Here is a 23539-nt window from a genome sequence, read left to right as displayed (position 1 = left end):
TTGGCAGCCATCTTGGAACTGGAGAGACCCTACGCAGGAAGCAAGGTTGAAAGTTGGTTAACCGGTGACGTCACTCCAGTCGTACCGGACCGAGTTTTTGCGACCTCCGGTTCGACTCGAGTCACCTTAGTTGACGCTAAAACTCGCTCATTATAAACTTATTTTTATCTTGTAAGGAAAATATTGCGCTAAAAAAGTAACAAAATGAATAAATGATGGATTGCTTATATGTTCTCTGATACATTCGAAAATATCGTACTAGACCTAATTATACGACAATAAGAAAAAATGCTTTAGAAATAAATAAATAAATCATCATGCACACAATAATTTCATCAAACTATAATAATGATGTATCACCAGACCGCTTTTCATTGTATTTTTTAATTTATTTTTTCTGTTTGTTATGCTACCTTCTGTATGTTTTTTGTTGTTTGTTGATTTTTTTTTTTCAATTGTAAAAACTGGATTCAAAGGGATCCTTATAAAAAATTTAAAAAAAGGAACTGTTAAAAAGAATGACAATAAACTCATGCAAACAGATTCTATTTCTACCACTCTCTGAAATATTTCTCTACCATTCCCTCTCTCACACACACACACACACACACACGCACACACACAAAATCTCAAGTCAAAAACGCTTGAAAGATACTTGAAGCAAGCAATCTGCACAGTTGTTTTATTGATAGTCTTTAAACTTTCTCTCTTTCATCCGCAACCATTAGACAAACAAGATAAAACATAATGAAGCAGTGGCTTTTCAGTCGACAGATTTTCTGAACATCTCTCTCTCTTTTTCTTTCTCTCTCTCTCACACATACACAGACACACACTCTCTCTTTCCGTGTTCTTTATGTCAATGAACACACTGGCAGCTACATGTAGCAAAAAACAATACTGTAGCTTATCCAAATACATGCCATGTTTTGTTTCTTGCGCTAAAGCCTGTCAATTGGTTCTTTCTTTCTTTATTTGATGTTTGACGTCGTTTTCAACCACGAAGGTTATATCGTGACGGGGAAAGGGGGGGAGATGGGATAGAGCCACTTGTCAATTGTTTCTTGTTCACAAAAGCACTACCGGGTAATCAAAAATTTGCTCCAGGGGCTTGCAACGTAGTACAATATATGACCTTACTGGGAGAATGCAAGTTTCCAGTACAAAGGACTTAACATTTCTTACATACTGCTTGACTAAAATCTTTACAAAAATTGACTTTATTTCATACAAGAAACACTTAATTGGGCGAAGTCGACTACGCGAAGTATGCTTCCCGAAGGTGGCCGCATGGAGCTTTCGCACTGAGTTTTTGGTAAATAGATTTTGCGAAGTCTTCGCAAAGTCGACCTCAGGCTCAGTCAAGGACCGCCTTAACAAACACCCGTCTGCTACAACAGTTCATAAAGCAATTGTGTGAATAGCATCATATCAGAAGTGGTTTCATTTTCTGTTTGTTGATGACAAATGAACAGGCCTTGACATTATGTATCCATCATTATGTGTTTCCCTTTATTCAACAATTAGACTCTAAAGTTGCCAATTTGACAAAATACAAAAGAGCAGTGAAAAATAGAATAAATTGTGTAACTGATTTGTAACAAATTTGTTTCAACTTTGTGAATGCTACTCTGCAAGGGGTTGTAAGTTCTTTTTTTGACATGAGTTTGTCAACAAAAAACACCCATTAAAACAAAGCATACCTACCAAAACAACAACTAATATTTATACTTGCACCAATGGCGAGTCATTAAGCAAGGCAGAATCCTATTAACCTGAATGTCTTTCGAACAGGAACGCGGCATGATTGAAATCAAATCTTATAATATATACTCATGTTGTCACCACAGGTAAAGTTCCAGAATTCTTTGACAGAGCCTGATTTTTCTTGTAGCATTGCAGACTGCAAAGCGGAACTTGGGTCTTGGAGCAAGCGTATTTCTTGGGGTTGTTGCAGCCTTTCACTCCACACATCACCACTGGTTTGGGGGGCCTGTGAAAATGAAATGATGTATGAGACAAATTCTTTCATTTTTAAAACGGGATGGAAGTCCCTTTGCGAAACCCATAAATTCAGATTTTCATATGGAAACTGATCGAACTTTTTTACCAGCTTGGTCAAGGGCACATGAAACAAACACTGGTAAGACACAAACTGATGCTGCTGCTTTTGAGCAGATTTTTCTCAATTTCTGCTGTCAGCTAGGATGTGACAGTCAGATAAGTACATTTGATTTGTTACTGATAGCATTTGTCCTGTCATGCATAGCAGTAACATTGCTTTGTGTGTTGATGTTTTTTAGATGACTTTATGAGAAAGCAAAAAGAACTGTTGATAAAATATGAGGTTTTGATTCAGTGTGCACATGCTACACCTTCCACTGCTGAATTTTCCAACCTTCACAGGATCACGCTTTGGATTACACAGTCCACATGATGTGGTTTGTGTACGACCCATACTTTCCAAAGAAGGATTTGATGTAAAAAGTATGGGTTGTATACGTCCCACGCCATCCGAATAGGGATAAACTTTCTTAACTTTCTGTCGCCTCTTTGCAGAGTATGGGTCATACACAACCCACGCCATCCAAATAAGGATAAACACTGTGAACTTCCTTCTTTAGTTTCATATGGGTCGACCCACAACATCCGAACTGTGTAGTTCAAATCATTTCATCATTCATTACACAGATTATCCTTTGAAAAGAGGTTGACAGGAAGGTTCTATGGCGCTTGAAGATTACATGAAGTCTCAATCAAAAACTCCAGTTTCTAAGATACATTTATAGACTCTGAGACTCGGCGTCTTCAACTACCCAGGAAGCCCGGTGAAGGTTAAGCATTATTCAAAGGACAAAAAATCTGTTACAACATTGCTCTTCCTGAGATCATTCACACACCTTAAAATCAAATGAAATACAGTGGAATGTCCCTTTTTGAGGCCCCTCTCCCATTCAAGACCGTTTTTTTCCAAATGTCTGTTCGATCACAACCTCCTTATATTTACTTTTGTTTTAAGACTCTTACCCGTTTAAGATCTGATTTTCTTTTAATAAAAAAAAAAGAATGGTCAAGTATTGGAACGTTTTAATTTTAACAAAATAAGACTACTGCGTGAACGCCTTTCATGTGAACATCTTGTCTCGTCTTGCTTTGTTAAAATCAAAACGTTCCAATACCCTAACATTCTTGTTTTTTACATTTAGTCAAGTTTTGACTAAATGTTTTAACATATAGAGGGGGAATCGTATATTGTAAAGTGCATAGTGCTTTTAGTTATGCGCTATAGAAATCTCCTTAATAAATAAATAAATAAAAATCGAGACGAGGGTCGTGGTGTGTGTGTGTGTGTGTGTGTGTGTGTGTGTGTGTGTGTGTGTGTGTCTGTCTGTCTGTCTGTCTGTGCGTGTGTGTGTGTAGAGCGATTCAGACTAAACTACTGGACCGATCTTTATGAAATTTTACATGAGAGTTCCTGGGAATGATATCCCCGGACGTTTTTTTCATTTTTTCTATAAATACCTTTGATGACGTCATATCCGGCTTTTTGTAAAAGTTGAGGCGGCACTGTCACACCCTAATTTTTCAATCAAATTGATTGAAATTTTGGCAAAGCAATCTTCGACAAAGGCCGGACTTTGGTATTGCATTTCAGCTTGGTGGCTTAAAAACCAATGAATGAGTTTGGTCATTAAAAATCGGAAACTTGTAATTAAAATTATTTTTTTATTAAACGATCCAAAAATAATTTCATCTTATTCTTCGTCATTTTCTGATTCCAAAAACATATACATATGTTATATTTGGATTACAAACAAGCTCTGAAAATTAAAAATATAACAAGAAGAGCAAACGCTCGATCGAGTCACTTTCGCAGTTCTGAATATTATATGAGGCATCAGATGGACAGGAAGAAATTGCTATTCACAACACAATGAGTCACGTTCACATAAAATTTGAGCCCGGTCACTTTTATAGTTTCCGAGAAAAGCCCAACGTTAAGTTGTGTGTTGCCGAACAGAAAAGGCTAGTTATCTCCCTTGTTTTTCTGATAACGTTCGTAAAAGGCTACAGATGTAAATACTTTGATGTAAAGAATAATCCTACAAAGTTTCAATCACATCCGATGAACTTTGTCAAAGATATAAAATGTCTAATTTTTCCTTTGACGCTGACCTGTGACCTTGAAAAAGGTCAAAGGTCAACGAAACCATCGTTAAAGTGTAGAGGTCATTGGAGGTCACGACTAAACAAAATATGAGCCCGATCGCTTTGATAGTTTCCGAGAAAAGATATAAAATGTCTAATTTTTCCTTTGACGCTGACCTGTGACCTTGAAAAAGGTCAAAGGTCAACGAAACCATCGTTAAAGTGTAGAGGTCATTGGAGGTCACGACTAAACAAAATATGAGCCCGATCGCTTTGATAGTTTCCGAGAAAAGTCCAACGTTAAGGTGGTGTCTACGGACGGCCGGCCGGCCGGCCGGCCGGCTGGCCGGACAGACTAACACTGACCGATTACATAGAGTCACTTTTTCTCAAGTGACTCAAAAATCATGATTGAAATTAATTTTCCTAAATCGATTTAAAAACAATTTCATCTTATTCCTTGTCGGTCCCTGATTCCAAAAACATATAGATATGATATGTTTGGATTAAAAACAAACTCAGTAAGCTAAAAAGAATAGACATACAGAAAAGCGTGTTATCCTGCTCAGCGCGACCACTACCGCACTATTCTGCATGGCTTGTCGATTTCACTGCCTTTGCGAGTATTATGTGGTCTTGGTGAAAAAAGCAGTGCGTTCAGTTTCATTCTGTGAGTTTGACAGCTTGACTAAATGTTGTAATTTCGCCTTACGCGACTTGTTGATTATTGATTTTGGAACATTAGCAGTCTATCTATATTTGAAATTTCTGATTTTCTAAATATCTTGGGAAGGTCTTAAGATACAGAGGAACCCCCCTTTTAAGACCTCCAAAATTTTTGAGAAAATCAGGTCTTAAAAAGGAGGGAGTCTTAAAATGGGGGTAAATATGCAGAAGTTATGAACAGGAAATCTGAAATAACAAAGTGGTAAAAGGGAAGAGGTCCTAAAAAGGAGGGAGTCTTAAAAGGGAGGTTCTACTGTAATACTTACCCTGCAACTTGGGGAGTGATAGGGAACAGATTGCCATGTGGAAAAGACAGGGATACACCATGGGCTGTGCTCATGTATCTCACCCGTGGCACATTGCTCCTCTTTTTTAACTGCAATAAATCAAATTCAATAACTTTCTTACTGCTGTCTTTCAATCTTTTCAACCCGTTTGTACCTTATAAATAACAAGTCTTTTTATTTTTAATACAAAAACCAACATAAATTGTTGATTATTTAAAATAAATGTGATTTGCATTGCCTTGTAACCAAAGGAGCGACAACTAAAATGATACCATAGGTGCTAATGGACAAGTGTGGGGGTAAGGTATTTGACACTGTTGACATGTCAGGGGCGTTGCTAGACATTTTCATGTTGGGACATTTGGCCGAAACTGTCAGAAAGCTTTAGGACATCTTGGAAAATTTTCGGCCATTATTTTGGCTCATACAAAGTCACCGCAACATTGAAGCACAAGACTTAAGAGGGGAACACCAATACATACAATCATTATCTTAGGAACACAGATTACAGGGGCGGAACAGTTAAGCCAGAGGGGGGGGTACAACATGGGGTCCAGGGTCCCGTTGGGGGGTAAAGCCCCCCTGAAGCAGAAGAATTTTGGCTATTTTATAAACAATTTGTGGCTTATCCTTGATTTTAAACACGATCAACTGGTGTCAGCAGCCACTCATTATTTCTTTTAACGTTGGTATTTAAATGTAAATAATGGCAATTTATCTTCACTGGTCTAATATAGGTCTATGCTGATATCTGCTCCCGACATCATATAGTATGGTTAGAAGGAATACATGTCGCATACTGTGACAATTAAACAATTAACTCTTCCCCCGGCTTTACAGACAGAAAAAAATATATATATATTCAGACAGATTTTTTTGGATTTTTTTTGAGGGGTAACAACCCCCCTAATCCGCCCCTGGATTATATGTTGCATACTGCAACTGAAACAATCAGCTTTGCTGATTTAACTACATCAGACACCAGTTCTCTGAAACTTTTTCAAACCTTTAACTTTAATTTCTTGAAAGTAAATTTCTTCCAATCTTGTGCTAATCTTGACAAGCCTTGGGAAACATGACTGGTAAAACACCAATAAACAAGAAGAGCAAACGCTCGATCGAGTCACTTTCGCAGTTCTGAATATTATATGAGGCATCAGATGGACAGGAAGAAATTGCTATTCACAACACAATGAGTCACGTTCACATAAAATTTGAGCCCGGTCACTTTTATAGTTTCCGAGAAAAGCCCAACGTTAAGTTGTGTGTTGCCGAACAGAAAAGGCTAGTTATCTCCCTTGTTTTTCTGATAACGTTCGTAAAAGGCTACAGATGTAAATACTTTGATGTAAAGAATAATCCTACAAAGTTTCAATCACATCCGATGAACTTTGTCAAAGATATAAAATGTCTAATTTTTCCTTTGACGCTGACCTGTGACCTTGAAAAAGGTCAAAGGTCAACGAAACCATCGTTAAAGTGTAGAGGTCATTGGAGGTCACGACTAAACAAAATATGAGCCCGATCGCTTTGATAGTTTCCGAGAAAAGTTTGTCAAAGATATAAAATGTCTAATTTTTCCTTTGACGCTGACCTGTGACCTTGAAAGAGGTCAAAGGTCAACGAAACCATCGTTAAAGTGTAGAGGTCATTGGAGGTCACGACTAAACAAAATATGAGCCCGATCGCTTTGATAGTTTCCGAGAAAAGTCCAACGTTAAGGTGGTGTCTACGGACGGCCGGCCGGACGGCCGGCCGGCCGGACAGACTAACACTGACCGATTACATAGAGTCACATTTTCTCAAGTGACTCAAAAATCGTGTAGGGTGAGCCATTTTGTTTGGAAACCACGATTTGGAGGACGCTTTTCATTCTCTGGCTCAGCAGATTTCGATTCGCGGTGACTGTCGTCTGCTATGTCATCTGCTTTGATCGACTCGACAACACTACTACCACTCACACTGACACTGTCCACATTCGCGGCGTTCCTGTCATTTTGTCCGGAATCACTTACCTTGGCGAAGGGTAGCAAACCTTGGCCAATTTAGTTTTTTTCTTTTTTGGTTGCGACATGATGTTCAAATCCAAATCGAAAGCACTGACTGATTGATAAACTATCGCGAACCGGCAAACGCAAACGCTGAGAGTGTGGTTTCCCTTGTTGGGAAACCACTCTGGCATCTATTTTTTTGGCACTGGCTTCCGTTCAAAACATTGATGTTTCGTTTTTGGTATTTGCGAAGGAAATAAACGTCAGTCAGTTGACTAAGTACATCGGCAGCAGTTTTAGCAATCAAAGCCTGACCAATATAAAAAACTGGACAAACTTTGGCCGATTTAGGCAAATACTCTTCGGACATTTGGCCGATAGGAACATGAAAGTTTCGGCCAAAGTAAAAAAAAAATCGACGATTGGCCGAAGGGCCGACCCAAACGACACCCCTGCATGTCAATATGTTCTTCCAGGCAATGCCTGTAAATATTCTCAAGGTTGTGTACCTCTAGTAACACTGCAACACAGTTTCACCTTTTTCACAGAAATTTGCTTGAGCTAGTGAAGATCGAATCATGAATGCATAATTTAACAACAAAACAAAGAATCTAAAACGAAATGAAAGTCTCTTGTTCATTTCAATGCTTGTTATTCTCTCAGGTGCCAGGAGAAAGGTTCCGTACAACTCTCGCTTACTCCATTACACATGTCGTATGCATAAAAGAGCGATTATTTCCCTTTGGTTATTTGATAACAAAACAAAGCTTATGTTCTCTCACACCCCTTACCCTGTCTTCATATGAAAAATGATGAAATACCTTGATGATGTGATGTCCCAAACCATGTCCAATTTTTGGCTCACGTAAGTGTAGCCTATGCGATGCTAACCTTTGTCTGTCTGTGCATGCGTGCGTGCGTGCGTGCGTGCGTATGTATGTATGTCTGTGGTAGAAACTTTAACATTTGACTGAACACCGAAATACTAATTTTACCTGGTTATTATTCAAGCAACAGCTTCAAAGTATTGAAGCAATGATCAACATTTCGTCGGCAGGTATGTAGTTAAAGTGTGTATCCAAAGAAAACGGGTGGTGGGGGGTTTTGGGGGGGTAAAAACAGCTGACTGGTTTGTGTCGTGTGTGGTATGTAGACCAGGTCAGGGGTCAAGGTTAGGTCAGATCGCGTGAAGGATTGTGGTATAGATACAGTTATCACCGAGCTGCAGTTCGCCGATTCGGAGAAGACGATTTCACATTGTTCGGTTTTGTAGCTCCAGAAAAATAGATAAGGAAAAAACCAAAGGAGATTTCCTACAGGTTAATCTGCACAGCGTGTTTCCAGTGTCTGCGCGAGGAAGCGCTGTCGAAAGCGCTGTGTCGATCTGTCCATCTGGCAGTCGTGTCCCCGTAAGTAGGCTACAGACAGACGATCTAGTGTCTCGCACTCTTGCACGTGTCACCGCTATGCTTACTGTGTGTGTGTGTATGTGTGACGGAGTGATTGAGTTTGTGTTACTGTTTGTCGATTTCTTACGTGAGCCTTGAAGGCTTCGCCTCTTGTTACAATGTGGTTTTAAATTTTATCATAAAAACAAAAATGAAGCTGGGATCTACAATTCCCATGAGCACTTCATTATGTAATCTATTAAACATTTTACCTTTGATCCCTTGGTCTTTGTTTCCTGCTTCTTCAAGAGTCTATCCATGGTTTGTTTCTGCAAAACAGAATTAATCAATCAATAAACTAAATCTGGCCATCCCATAGTACATGTAATACAGATGGAAAACATATAAACAACCAAACTCAATAAAAAGATAAATGAATCATTTAAAAACTAGATACCCCCCTCCCTTTCTCTCCAAATTACACATAAACTAAGAATGCACAAGGCAAGCAACAATGATCGCAATTTGTACATTAAAAAAAGGTAACCTGTCAAGTAATTGAACATATGAAATGCTCAGAATACATGCTCAAGTATTAAAACGATGGAAATGAGAACAAAACAGGAAAGATGGACCCCCCGCGGGTTAGGGGGAAGAATTTACCCGATGCTCCCCAGCATGTCGTAAGAGGCGACTAACAGATTCTGCTTCTCCTTTTACCCTTGTTAAGTGTTTCTTGTATAGAATATAGTCAATGTTTGTAAAGATTTTAGTCAAGCAGTATGTAAGAAATGTTAAGTCCTTTGTACTGGAAACTTGCATTCTCCCAGTAAGGTAATACATTGTACTGTCAGACATGGGACTGGTCCGATTTTTATCGGAATTCCGATATTTTCCTTAGCTCACAGACCATTCTTGAGATAGATGCAAATTCGTTGAGAAAAAAGGGGGGTGGGGGGAGTTGGTGTGAACCGTTCAGCTGAAGCTGTCTGCGTCTGAAGTCAGTGCATTCGCACCCCAGCACTCGCGTGAACCCATAGGTGGTGGTATGAACCGTTCAGCTGAAGCTGTCTGCGACTGAAGTCAGTGCATTCGCACCCCAGCACTCGCGTGAACCCATAGCAGTATCATGGGTCGCGTTTGATTGGCTGTTGATCTCCGACGATTATTGCCGAGGCTTAATTATTCACCGATGGCGGTTTGTGGGTTGTTTTGATTGGCTCCCGATCTCCAAACACCGAAGGTGAACAATGTAGCATCATGGCGTCTGGATTCCATATTGTTTTGTCGGCTGTGGAAGCTCTTACGATCGACGACCAAAGTGTGAAAAACAAAAGCCAACTGGCTGTCAGAAGAAGTGACTGTCACTATCAACAAGAAAGAAAGGCGCCAGCTCATTGGCGACAGTATCGCCAAAATATCCATTCCCGGTCAGGCCGTGTGCACGTGGTGCGACAACGGCCACTGCGTGGTGAAATACGGACTTGGTGGAAAAAAGGTGTTGGTTCGTCACATTGAAAGCAAGAAGCACAGAGGGCTCTTGGAAGCACGTCTCTCTCTCTCTCTCTCTCTTTCCCTCCATCCTGTCTGCGCTGAGCCGATGACCCGCAGTTGCTGGTAGGCCTGAATAAGGAAAATTAACACCTCAACTCAAGGCAAAACAACCGATTTATAGATCAGAACCTTTTTTTTTTTGGGGGGGGGGGGGTGTGGGGTGGGGTGGGGGGGAGAGGAGGTGCACTCTGTTCAGACATTGTAGCAGCTTTGATGAGTTATCTTGATTGCTTTTTGGCTCACATAAGTGTAGCCTATGCGATCGTAACTTTGTCTGTCTGTGCGTGTGTGCGTGTGTATGTCTGTGGTAGAAACTTTAACATTTGAAGACGTCACATTATGGCGTAAGAGAGTTAGACGTCACGCAAAGTACTGAAAGTCTCGGTCATTGTCATTTTGAGCGAGCCGAGACTAGTTGGCAGTCGTGTCCCTGTAAGTTACAGGCTACATGCAGACAGACAGATCTAGATCTATAGTGTCTCGCTTTCTTGCACAGTGTCACCTATGCTTACTGTGTGTGTGTATGTGTGACGGAGTGATTGAGTTTGTGTTACTGTTTGTCGATTTCTTACGTGAGCCTTGAAGGCTTCGCCTCTTGTTTTCTACATTGTCATTATCATGTGATTACAGGCACCTGTGGATGTGAAGCAAAATGTTTTGTTTAAAATGCTAAAACATATTATTCTTGTGGTTTTTATAGCTTTTTAAAAAGGCATGATCTATTTTTTTGCTATCAGGAGAGGCCCCAAAATGGCCTTTATAATTCTAAAATTCATTTTCCGTCAGGGGGGCAAAGCCCCCCTGAACCCCCCACCGGGGCGTTGCCCCTGGACCCCACCAGGGGCCTGAGCGGCCCCTGGACCCCGGCTTAGTTTCCTACTTTTTGAACATTTGCTGGTCTCATGCCTGTGTACTACGTTGCAAGCCCCTGGAGCAAATTTTTGATTAGTGCTTTTGTGAACAAGAAACAATTGACAAGTGGCTCTATCCCATCTCCCCCCTTTCCCCGTCGCAATATAACCTTCGTGGTTGAAAACGACGTTAAACACCAAATAAAGAAAGAAAGAAAGAAAGGAAAGATGGAATTGAGTAAAAAAAAAACAAGACAAAGGAGAATACAGCCAACAAATATAGAACTTAACAGCAATAAACAAGAACTGAAAATGGATGCAAACCTTGTCCTTTTCCCTTTTTTCATGTGCCTGCTGTCGTCTTTTTTTTGCTCTTTGTAATCGGCGCTGCTTCTGTTCCTCCGTGAGTTCCACTGTTTTGTAACCTGCAACCAATATTGCACAGTACATTGAAACAGATTTGTACATATTTATCCCCACTGTACATTCTCCTGAAACACTCCCTTGTTCTTCTTCTTCTTCTGCATTCATGGGCTGAAACTCCCACGTACACATGTGTTTCTGCACCAGTGGGTTTTTACGTGTATGTCCATTTTTACCCCGCCATTTAGGTAGCCATACTCCAATTTTGGGGAAATTCCCTTGTTCATACATTGTACCTGAATGAACACACTGTCCAGACGCGAGGCAAGGAATGAAGAAAAGGAAAAACAAGGAAGGGTATTGTATAACCCAAGACAGATTACAGAAGTGATATGACCTGTTAAGTCAAAAGCTTTACTTGGTATAACATTGAAGGTTCAAATATGAAAAACATGGATATGTGCGGACTAAAGGAATGAGAAGAAAAAAGAACATACATACACATCATATGGTTCAGACAGACAGTTGTGTGTGTTTGGTACTTAGTTTGTTATCAATTATTACAAAAATTCCTTCCTTGCTTTTGAGGCTTGGTTTTGGAACATTCACAGTCAACCTGTTTTGAAGGTACAGAAAGCCAGCGAGGGTACACTGTTAAATTGACAAGAAACACGCTTTTTTGTTAGGAAAATGCATTCAAAATACACATCGTGTGACATAGTACAGACTCCGCTTTATTCACCAGTTCCCTTACCACCTGCTTTTATGAGTGGCATTATATGTGGTTCAGTTTAAAACTTCAAATTTACAAAATGTTCTTTCATATAAACAAATCACGCATCACTTACCTGATGGTAGCTGTTGAAGTTCTACTTGGTGCCCATGCAGCATTGCCCTCTGAAAGTAAAAACAAATAAACAGGCGTATCAACAGTACAGGTTTCACAGGCCAAGAAAACCTTTTTGTTTTAAAACCCATCAGGAAAACAAATCGATCAAAGAAATTTCTGTAGTCTACTCATGGGAAAATTGTCCAAGAAATAAATAGATATGTGCGCTCACACACACACACACACACATACAATGCCCAGCTGTTATCACAAACCTACCCAACAATAAGGAAACGACAAGGAATAAGATGAAATTGTTTTTAAATCGATTTCGGAAATTTAATTTTGATCATAATTTTTATATTTTTAATTTTCAGAGCTTGTTTTTAATCTAAATATAACATATTTATATGTTTTTGGAATCAGAAAATGATGAAGAATAAGATGAACGTAAATTTGGATCGTTTTATAAAAAAAACATTTTAATTACAATTTTCAGATTTTTAATGACTAAAGTCATTAATTAATTTTTAAGCCACCAAGCTGAAATGCAATACCAAAGTCCGGCCTTCGTCGAAGATTGCTTTACAAAAATTTCAATCAATTTGATTAAAAAATGAGGGTGTGACAGTGCCGCCTCAACTTTTACAAAAAGCCGGATATGACGTCATCAAAAGTATTTATCGAAAAAATGAAAAAAACGTCCGGGGATATCATTCCCAGGAACTCTCATGTCAAATTTCATAAAGATCGGTCCAGTAGTTTGGTCTGAATCGCTCTACACACACACACGCACAGACAGACAGACAGACAGAGACACACACACACACACCATGACCCTCGTCTCGATTCCCCCAAAACTTGACTAAATGTAAAAAGGAGGGAGTCTTAAAAATGGGGGTAATTTTACAGAGGATATGAACAGAAGGTCTTAGAAAACAGGGTCTTAAAAGGGAGGAAGTCTTGAATTGGGCGGTCTTAAAGGGGGTTCCACTGTAGTTTGACCGCGAGGACAAAAACATGATCTGACCTGCCTGGCCGTTAGGAGCAGAGGGTCACGCGCCTTAGGGATTTCTCCCATGTCATCCAATGTCCCTGCCTCCAGAGCGGTCAGCCATTTCTCTTCCTCGTCATCAGTATTAACTTTGGGTTTGGTCTCTGCTGCAGTGCTGCTCTGAGGCGTTAAGGCCACCGAGGCAGCTGGAGATAACATAAATATGGAAATCAAGCATGCGAATAACATGACTTTCTTCATATTTGATAAGCATGTACTCCATGCCAATTAATAACATGGCTTTCTTCATATTTGATAAACATGTACTCATAATACAGTACCTGCCAACCCTTGTGAAACCTCAAGTGTAACAATTTAGAATTTTTTGGAATTTACACCGTGGCAAATTGTGTTGAAGTGTAGCATTGTCTAAATTGTATTCGCACATGCGCATTTATGCTTTTTCGCGCAAGAATATATACATTTATAAAAAGTGAATTTAGAAAGTACCGTAAAAGTCGACCTATAAGCCGCGACTTTTTTTTCCTAAATGGACCCCTGCGGCTTATAAGGCGGTGCGGCTTATGAATGACTTTTTCTGAATCAGTGGCGTGTATCCGACTTCGCTCAGTGACCTAGTTTCCGGAAGTTGGATCGCCGCTGTGTAATGGCCTTGAATCAGCTGTGTTTACCTCAATTCACTCACTCACCTTCTTTCCGGAAGTTTGAAGCATGACAATAACTTACACTCACACAGTAATGGGTTGGCATACACCGGTTTTGATCGATCACTTCGCATTGCTACTACAGAGAACAGCAACACGCACATCTCCTAAAACAAAGCAACGTACAACCACGATGCCGAAAACACGGAGGCAGGCCTATGATGCAGCCTACAAACTTGCAGCCATAGACTTGGCTGTTGAAAAAGGCAATCGCGCTGCTGCTCAACAAATCGGCGTCAATGAAAGCATGATTAGGCGTTGGCGAAAGCAACGAGGCGAACTTGTGAAATGCAAGAAATCCACAAAAGCATTCCGTGGTTGCAAGGCACGCTGGCCACAATTAGAAAATGAAATGGAGGACTGGGTCAACACACAACGTGAGGATGGTCGCGGTGTTTCAACTGTTCAGCTTCGTCTGAAAGCACGCACCATTGCAACACGTCTGAAGATAGACGACTTCAAAGGCGGTCAATCTTGGTGTTGCCGATTTTTGAGGCGCAAAGGTCTGTCACTGCGTGCACGTACAACTTTGTGCCAACAGCTGCCGCCAGACTTCCAGGAGAAAATGATGTCATTTCGAAACTACGCACAAGAGCAGGTAGCTGAGAATCTGATAGTCCAGAGTTCTGTGAATCACTCAACATCTGATGCTGAAAGTAAAGTGCAAAACTGACAAGTTAGCCGGTTCGTTTTTGTGTGTGTGTGGTTTTTTTTCGTTGACTTTCGATGTTTCTTGACTTGAACTTTGCTTCTAGGCGCGGCTTGTATGCCGGAGCGGCTTGTGTATGGATTTTTCTGATTTTTTTTTAAAAATCGGGGGGTGCGGCTTATACCCAGGTGCGTCTTATAGGTCGACTTTTACGGTAGGAACTTAATGCCCCAAAAAGAGAGTGTCAGCAGTGCCTATTTCCAGTGTGGACAATGTTTTATGACCCATATTCTGAGCTCTATACAGTAATCAGAAATTACAATGTAGTACCAGAACTCACAAAAAAGAGCCAACTGTTGCATGTTTGTGATTATTTGTTTAGTTAGTTAGTTAATTGTTGCTTTTTGGGGTTTTGGGACTATTTGTTTGAGCGTAGCAAATTTAAGCTTGGAGTAACAGCATAGCAATTTGTTTTAAGCATGCTACGCCGAAAGCGTAACAGTCGGCAGCTCTGACTTTGAGCAGGGACCTATATTTAGAGGGATAGGAAACTCCGCCGCCTCACGCGAAATGTGTGCCTACGGCGATGCGCGAGACGCGTCAGCTGACTAGTGCCAGAGGTCACAGACTTTGCGCATGGGAATTTACCGTCCAGTTTATTTCTGTTTACTGCGTTTTCACTTGGAATTCGACATCTCTTGTTCGAGGTGAGTGTTTATATTTATCAGGAGTCCAAGTTTTTGTTTTCTTTTTGTCATTCAACTCATGAAAACCGACGTAAGTTAGCATCGAAGTTGGCAGTCGGTTACTCCGCCGGTCACGGCTTTGAGAAAAAATGGCGTTTTCATGCAGCAACACGCGATGGTTCCATTTTCATGATGAAATCATTCATTGTGGATTTTTTAAAAATCGGCAGAGGGGCAAGCATTCACTAACTTTGTAAGTAATAAAACTAATTTTGAAATTTTAACTGATTTACGCTAGTTGTTATTGTTGAAAGTAAAACTGAAAACGGTGTCCCGTGAAATTATTCAACAGGGCCGAAAAGTTTCAAAGTCCGATGTGCAAAAGTTGCATTTTGTGTCAAGAAAAATACATAAAAAGAAGCATTTGATTTTAAAGCTGCCCTGTGTGTGTTGTAATTTGTTTATGATAGTAATGCATGGCGGCGAACTTTGTAAACATGAAGTCCACGATTTATACTAAAAAGTCTGCTCAAGTCTCAGAATTAAAATGTTTTCAGCAGGGAAGCCTCGAAAATGCGTCTTTTTTTGCTAATTTCCAAAAGTTTTGCAATCAATATCTTCAACAGAAAAATTCAGAAAATTTCAGAAAAAATGTAATGGTGTTAATGATTATGTTTTTGAAAGCAAGGTGCATCCATTATTCCTTTCTTTTTCTTACTTTAATTAAATCATTGCATTAAAGTTGGGATATTTGGACATATTTGCAGATGATAACAGAATTTCAGTCCTAGTCTAAGAGCTATTGCTGCATGACTCTACCGACAATCAAAGAGTCAAATAAATCATAAAATATGTCATGTCATATATGAAAAGAAAGGGGTTTTCCTGTACAATTCATCTGTACATGTGTCATATCTGTACTGCTGCTTATCTGACTTTAATTTCATATAATAATGATAATTTAACAGATTTACAGTTACCTTAAAGTCAAAGCGTATACATTTTTTTTAAATGTTGTTAGTGGTGAGCTGTTAATTTTATACTTATAATAATAATCATTGTTTGCAAAGAGTGTTGCAACAGGGAATCAGAAACACATTTAATTGGTTATTTATGTAGGGGCATTTGTAATATGTTTATGTTGTCATTATTTTAATGATCTTCCAGATGGGGCGGTGGAAACGTGTTGGAATGCCTCGGAAAGGATCGAGATCCAAACAGGGTGCAGCATGCAGAAAGAATGCTGAAGAAAGGAATATGAAGACTGAGGAAGACAAGTTGTTGCAGTTTTGTACTCAGATCCAGTAAGTATTTTTCATAATTTAAATTTAAAATAATACACTATATTGTCAGCAGTTTTGAATGTAGAAGGGATGACCGAATTTAGGTATGTCAAGTACTCTAGCCTGGATTTATGATTTGTGAAGGGAAATGCAAAAAGGAGGGACTAACTACATATTTCTCCTGTTCCCAACTGTGAGACAGAGTTAAAAGCAAAGCCATACATAATAACATAACACAATGACAACAGGGCCAAAGAAATTTTCACAAGGCAGAGCCTTTTTCAGTTTTTGCCTTGAAAGGACCAGTACTAGTCTTTCTATGAACACATTTCCAAGGCTACTTATGTACTTGTTGGAAATATCAAGTTAGATCAAATGACTATATTTTCTTTTTATTTGTCAGGCTTGACGAGGGTGCTCCAGCAGAACCTTGGGAGTGGGGTGATTTTCTGATTGAGGACTACCCTGGGCCGATGTGTGCGGAGCTAACTGTTGATCCCGATTCATCAGGAACCGAAGATTTTAAAAATTAACTTAGTTTAACTGATGACAGGTGTTGTGTTTAATAAAAATTACTCAGAATTTTTTTGATTCTTTGCTTTGTTCTTATTTATTGTGTATGCAACAAAACAAAAAAACACTAAAATAGGGAGAGATGATAGAAAAGAAAGCACGCATCATCACCTTCATACCAAAACTTGATAACACTGTATGACAGGAAACTCAATTTATTCACACACAAAAAACCAAAGAGCAGGCAGATGAATGCAGTCACAATGAATGAAGTATACGTCACTATGCATATGAGCACAGTTTAAAATTCACACAAGCATCAGAATATTTGCAGTACCAAAAAATGCACATGACAATGGAAAAGAAAACCATTATTCTGCTTCTGGACTTTTCACAGAGTTTGACAGGACAACATAACCAGTTCAGTTCCCAAATACAAATGCTTGCACTCCACACATCAGTTCACCTGTACCCATACACTGAAAGTACTGAGGAAAGAGATCAGTATGGACTGCCAAATATGTCCAAAACATGCTAGCCATCTGAATACTGATTCAAGCTATGTCTACCAGATGCACATGCTGCATAAAGTGACTGAACATGAATACCTTCAGTCCTGAACCTAAGGAATATCATTCATAAGTTCATGGTACCTTGTCCACATCTGTGCACCCTGCATCTTTATTATTGACGCATGAGTGAAGCTTATAAAGTCTTAAATGTTTCATCATCTCATCCACATTGCCATCTCTTGGCTGAAACAGAGAATGATAACGTACAACTTAATGAATGCAGTCAGGTACATTTCAACATCAGGATACACAGCACAATTCATGTTCACTGCTTATCATGTAAAAACTAAAATGAACATGTATTGTAAGTATGCAGGTTCCCAAACAGATGTCTACTATAACAGAAATCCCCATTCACAAATTCCTACTTCACTGCTTTCAGGAGATGCATTAATCTGTTGGGCTTCAAGGTCCACTGATAACACGGTTTTACTGTGATTGGTATGTTGGTATTCCATGTAATACTATAATAACTTACATTTTTATTTTATTAGGGTAGGTGTTTCAGTTAGACTAGATTATGATAATAATTATGAAACACACACGCACACGCGCAGATATATATATGGAGTCTTACCTTTCAAATGTGGCTTGTTGTGCTTCTTGGTGACATGTCTTCTGAATCCGCTGATAGAGGCATAACTATTAACTGTGGGTGCAATCGGGACACTTGAAATTCTTAGCAGACGAACGTTGACGTTTTGCACTTGCAGGAGACGGAAGAACCGTTTCGCTTGCGATTTCGTCACTTTCAGGTTCGGAACCGCTTTCACATCATCCTCCGTAAATTCTCCAAAAATGTACTCCAGTGGCAAGTCGTCCCACTTCAGAAAATCCTCTTTTGTCGACATCCTTTATCCCACAACAAGCGCTAAAATGTAAACAGGAAGCCGAACAGAATCGGTTAAGTTGTATCTCCGGCAGAGAAGAGCTCTGCAAGGGACGGTATTACACTACCGCGGACAGTTCGTGGCATACGCAGTTACCTTTTCCTGCGGTAGGCGACCATCCTCGCAGGCGCAGTGAAGGAGTTTCCTATCTATCTAATATAGGTCTATGCTTTGAGTCATTGACGGTCAGACAGGAATCCACTCACACATATTTATTTACTTAGGCCAACAACAAAAAAATAGGTGTGGTTAAGGTAACATAGCCCAAAAAATAAGGGTAGGAAGGTAGGCAATCACTTTTTTTTATTTTTTAACTTTTTTTTCTAATGTGTACAAATTAAACCTACTTGACAGGGAAATAAGTGTGCGACTCAAGTGCTTTCGCTTTCATTGCGATTTCTGCACTCGTTTTTTTATTTTTCTAATTTTTGTTTTACAAATGTAATAAAAAGTTATAGGGTCGGCCCCTAAAAATAGGGTAGGTCGGGTTACCGTAACCACACATATTTTTTTTAAGGCCTTATACAGAGATACACTTGTCAGTCAGTGCATGCACGCATACATGGAAGTCCACTCACACTCACTATCATCTCTATCTCTAACTGTTTCTCTTTCATCACAAGAGACAGCGAATCACATGGCTGTGAAAACCAACAGCAAACAAATTAATCACTACAAAATTCCAGGTATGCAATCCCAAAACCAAATCTACCACGTGCAATTCTTCACCTTCAGATTGCAAAACAACACACAGGCTACTCAACTTTAAAGAGTAAAACCAGACAGGTGAATGGTATTTGTGTAACACCTTTCCTTCTCTCTTCTGCTGGCAGATTTTCAATTGAACAAATTTCATTTTCCTTTACCATTCTACACATGGACTGAACACATCCAATAACATAATTACACGGAAAACAAACATGAGTGGGTTTTTTTTTCTAATGCATTTTTTTCGGTTGATTGTTTGTTGGTTTGAACTATGTGTTTGTTACATGTACTTACAGTCCCAAGAAACATCATCAGTGACATTGATAATGGGGTCATCTTGTGCGTCGTCAAAACTGGAGACCGATGCTTGCTCTATGGTAGTGACACTGTAACAAACATCTCTAAAGTCACAACATCAGGTACAGTATTCTAGGGTTTGGTGTCCATAGAAATACATGTACATGTACTGTGTACTAAAACAGAACAACAGGCATGACTGAAAACCCCTGGCAATGTAAAAATTTAGCTGAAACTGAGTGAAATACACTGAAAAGATCCAATCCATGCATGTATAACTTCAGGATTTTAAAATACAAATTGGTGTTGAACATTTTCTGACTAAGAGGGATGGAGACAGACGATAACGTAAGACAAAATCAAAGGCCATTTTCAATTGTATAAAACAACAATGATATGATTGAATGATTCACTTAACTGATAGAAAAAGCGGAAAACAAAGGCAGTGGAAAAGGGAAACAATGAAAGACAGAGAAAAAGAAGAAGAAAAAAAGAAAGAGAGAAATAACCGACATTTTAAAACCAGAAATCCAGCTTACAACAACAACAACAAAAGAAAAAAAAGCACCTACTTTTTTGTGCTCACAGTTTCTCCGCCAATTTTCAGCTTGAGTTTAAATGACGTTTTAGGAGAAGTGATCTCTGGTACAGGAGAGTCATCATGGTCATCATACTCCGATCGTTTGTGCTTGTGCTTTTTCTTGTGCTTTTTGTGCTTCTTGGGCGCAACTGTCAGAAAACAAGACATTTTATGAGTACAAATGACACCAGAAGTGTCTCATTGCAGGTTGCCAGGTAAAAGGAGGCTTACGTTAAGAACAGAAATTCATGAAAAGCTTGTACAGTGGAATCACCCTTCTAGTTCTACGACTTTCATAAATCTAAAAAAATCAGGTGTTAAAGTTAATATTATAAGGGAGGGATTATTATAATGGAAGTTATACTTACAGCTCCAGGCTATGAACTGAACATAAATTGGGGAGTTTCAAAAGAACAAAACAAAAATGAACGAAAACAGACCTTCAGAATGCAGACATAATATATATGTTGGATACTGCCTTTGTTTACATCGATTATGCATCTCAAGACCGACCAAAATACAATAAAATTTGGTCAAATGGACAAAAAAGACATCGTTTTACACAACCAACGTACCATGCCAGTGCAATTGCTCTTGCTTTCATTCCAAACTTTTTTTATTCAAAACAAAAAATCAGGGTGTCGGAGGTAAGACGTGTTTAATGCAAACGGAAAACTTATCACATTCACACATGAACAGTCTTACCTTGAAACACCAAAAATGATGAAGAACTGTGTTTAATAAGCAGAATGCATGTAGTTCACGCAAAAAAATACTGAAAACTGGAAAGAAAGTACTTTGAGAAACGTTTTTAAACGGATTGTTTGAAGTAGTTGGAATCTGCTAATATCTTACGTCCGACACGTTGCTTCTAATAACGATGTCTTTTTCTCAAAAACCATAAAAGTAATTATCTTTTTCTTCTACAGGGCATTTTTATGCTTTCAAATTTCAGAAAACACAAAAATGTCTTGTCTACTACTAGCAACTGTTTATGGCACCTCCTCTTGTTCACATCTTGTGCACATGCACCTTTTGGCACTACTATATTAGTCACCTTATTTGCTTGTTTCTAAACTTAGCTACTTACCATCATCGTCTGCAAACTGGTTATCCCCTTTCCTCTTTCCCATGGTCACACACAACTTGACTTAGCCGTTCAAATGTGTTTCAACTGCAAGTGCACGTAAGCAAAGCATAAACATACACTGACAGTGACAAATATGACACTGAGAACTAAAGTGAGGAAATGTGAGTGTGTGAGAGAGAGTGTGAGAGAGAGAAAGGAGAGAGAGAGAGAGAGAGAGAGAGAGAGAGAGAGAGAGAGAGAGAGAGAGAGAGAGAGAGAGAGAGTAAACGGCTGAACACTCACATATCGTCGCTGTGGTGCGCTAACCGTGTAACTGACAAAATATGACAAAAATGTTTTTTCATCTCAAACCCTAATCACAGACTTCACACATGTCTTCTATAAATATCTTGTGTCTGCGACCAATGGAAATGCTCTAATTTGTCACATGTTGTAAACGCATTTACCGGAAATCCTGTTTTCTCGGACACGCTAACCGTGTATGTGCATGAGAGTTCGTTAGGAGTGCCACTTACACGGTTAGGCTCTCTCTCTCTTGACATATATGTGCCACTTACACGGTTAGCTCTCTCTCTACCCGTGTAACTTCAGTCAGATTTTCTGTCGTGAAGCGTGTAACTGAAATAATACGAACATTTTTAGATAGTTTGCATTTTTTTATTATATCACATGTTTACACATAGGTAAAGCATAAGAAACAAGTTCATGTGGGATGACGTTGCAGCCGTCGACAACGCGTTTTTTTAGGCTCCTGTAAAATCACTGATTCTGCAGTTGCACGGTTAGCGCACGACAGCGACGATATATATATCAGGGATGTTGCCACAAATTCATACCTATAGGACAGCTCTTCGACATCAATAGGACATTTGACTGTTTTCAGACATTTTAATAGGATATTAAAGTTGTGTGCAAAACACAAAATTATCATGTGCAAACACACACATCAGTACATGCACCAACATTGTGTGCAAGACACACACAAAAGAGAAACAAACTTAAAAAAACGACCAACAACTTCAGCACTATCACGAAAAGAATATTATCAAATATCGCGCTGTCCGAAGGAATGGAGTTCTTATCGGACCATGACCGCGCTCAGTTGAAAACGATAGGACATCTGACCGCAATGCGGCTATGTGAATCGGACATGTGAGCCTTGTAATCGGTCTATGAGTATGTCCGATGTCCGACGCCTAACGACATCCCTGTATATATATAGAGAGATTTATCTTCTATTTTTGAATGATTAAACTATGATTAGATTAGTTATAGATCCTTCATGATTTCTCAACGTTATTGGTAATCTTGGAGCTCAATGAGTCAATTAATTTCACAATAATTATTTGTTGGGTTGATTAAAGGGACTTGCTATGAATTTAACACACTAAAGTTCAAGATTACCACATTGGCACTTAGCTTGCTAGATAGCTCGTTAGAGAGAGAGAGAGAGAGAGAGAGAGAGAGAGAGAGAGAGAGAGAGAGAGAGAGAGAGAGACGTTGACCGAAGTAATTGTGTAAATTACAAGATTCCACGGACTTCTACTGCACAAAAGTGGGAGGATATGAAGTTGCCTACCTACAAATCCAGCTTGGGGATGAGATAACCGCTCATTTGAGTTAGTTTGTAGACCTTTGTGTGTGAATAACTAAAATAATAATCCTGCCTGAATGCGATACCAGCGAAGAAGTCGACCAGCCTGTGCGAGTTATTTGCCCTTGTTTGTCTTAAAGCCACATTTCGTACGAAAAATTAATACGGTAACAGAAGCACAAATCACACAGACACGAAACATCGACGGGATAATATTAACTGCCAATAATGTTATAAAACTGTACCTAAGGGGATATAATAACGACTGGCTGTAGCTTTCGAACACAGAAAAAATTATTTCAGTGTTGCAAAGTGGTGTTGATAGTGTCGAATGTAAACAGAACAGTCTCAAACGCCATCTTTGGTTTACGAAACGTCACGAAGTGACGTCAACGGTCTAAAAATAGCCCAAGTCCTGGAGAACTGTAGCTAAACAATGCAATAAAGAATTAGGCAATAGCCACCGCCATTTGACATGTTGAGGTTGTAAGTAAACATTTTTCTCATGTTTTGTGATTGAATGGAAACCGAATAATAATAATAATAATAATGCAAACTTTTATAGCGCTATTCTAGAAAAATGTCTACTCTTAGCGCTTTACAATACATACATCGACCAAGCATACTATACACGCACAGACAAAAAAACCGACCAAACATAACCAACAAACTATACATGCACAGGCAAAGAAAGCGACCAAACATACAATACACGCACAGGCAAGATAACGACCAAACATAAACAAACATACTATGACCAAACATAACCAACATACTACGCGCGCAGGCAAAGAGAACAATCAGCACATGTAATAATTAC

At 39.3% G+C, this 23539-nt stretch overlaps 1 protein-coding gene and 2 long non-coding RNA genes across 4 annotated transcripts; 1 reads left to right on the top strand and 2 right to left on the bottom strand.

The window, feature by feature from the left end:
• Window positions 1-650: 650 nt before the first annotated feature.
• LOC138975797 (INO80 complex subunit B-like) lies at window positions 651-22843 on the bottom strand. 2 transcript variants are annotated; one of them, XM_070348549.1, is made up of 10 exons: window positions 22793-22843; window positions 21126-21209; window positions 20028-20184; window positions 19453-19544; window positions 13169-13338; window positions 12158-12206; window positions 11271-11371; window positions 8814-8870; window positions 5142-5251; window positions 651-1993 (listed from the first exon to the last, which is right to left on the bottom strand). In XM_070348549.1, exons 2-10 carry the CDS (start codon window positions 21166-21168, stop codon window positions 1834-1836), a joined length of 939 nt encoding a protein of 312 aa, XP_070204650.1. In that variant the 5' UTR covers window positions 21169-21209; window positions 22793-22843; the 3' UTR covers window positions 651-1833. The 2 variants fall into 2 exon arrangements, with proteins under 2 accessions (XP_070204650.1, XP_070204651.1); XM_070348550.1 differs by having other exon boundaries at window positions 22705-22840.
• On the top strand, window positions 15060-17061 carry LOC138975799 (uncharacterized). The gene is made up of 3 exons (XR_011458755.1): window positions 15060-15213; window positions 16360-16496; window positions 16879-17061. It is a non-coding gene; the product is annotated as an uncharacterized lncRNA (long non-coding RNA).
• LOC138975800 (uncharacterized) lies at window positions 17188-18506 on the bottom strand. Its single transcript, XR_011458756.1, has 2 exons — window positions 18138-18506; window positions 17188-17743 (listed from the first exon to the last, which is right to left on the bottom strand). It is a non-coding gene; the product is annotated as an uncharacterized lncRNA (long non-coding RNA).
• Window positions 22844-23539: the final 696 nt, after the last annotated feature.

The sequence above is a fragment of the Littorina saxatilis genome, linkage group LG9, assembly GCF_037325665.1.
Source record: "Littorina saxatilis isolate snail1 linkage group LG9, US_GU_Lsax_2.0, whole genome shotgun sequence".
Taxonomy (NCBI): Eukaryota; Metazoa; Mollusca; class Gastropoda; order Littorinimorpha; family Littorinidae; genus Littorina; species Littorina saxatilis.
This window is presented reverse-complemented; position numbering and strand designations above follow the sequence as displayed.

Excerpts from the sequence above, each read along its gene's own strand:
- LOC138975797 (XM_070348549.1), bottom strand. The coding sequence starts at position 21,168 with ATGGGAAAGAGGAAAGGGGATAACCAGTTTGCAGACGATGATG. Across the intron at positions 13,339-19,452 it reads TGATGATGTTTCTTGGGACT|CTGCCTCGGTGGCCTTAACG; the intron begins GTAAGTACATGT and ends TGTTATCTCCAG. Across the intron at positions 11,372-12,157 it reads ACTTCAACAGCTACCATCAG|GTTACAAAACAGTGGAACTC; the intron begins GTAAGTGATGCG and ends TATTGGTTGCAG.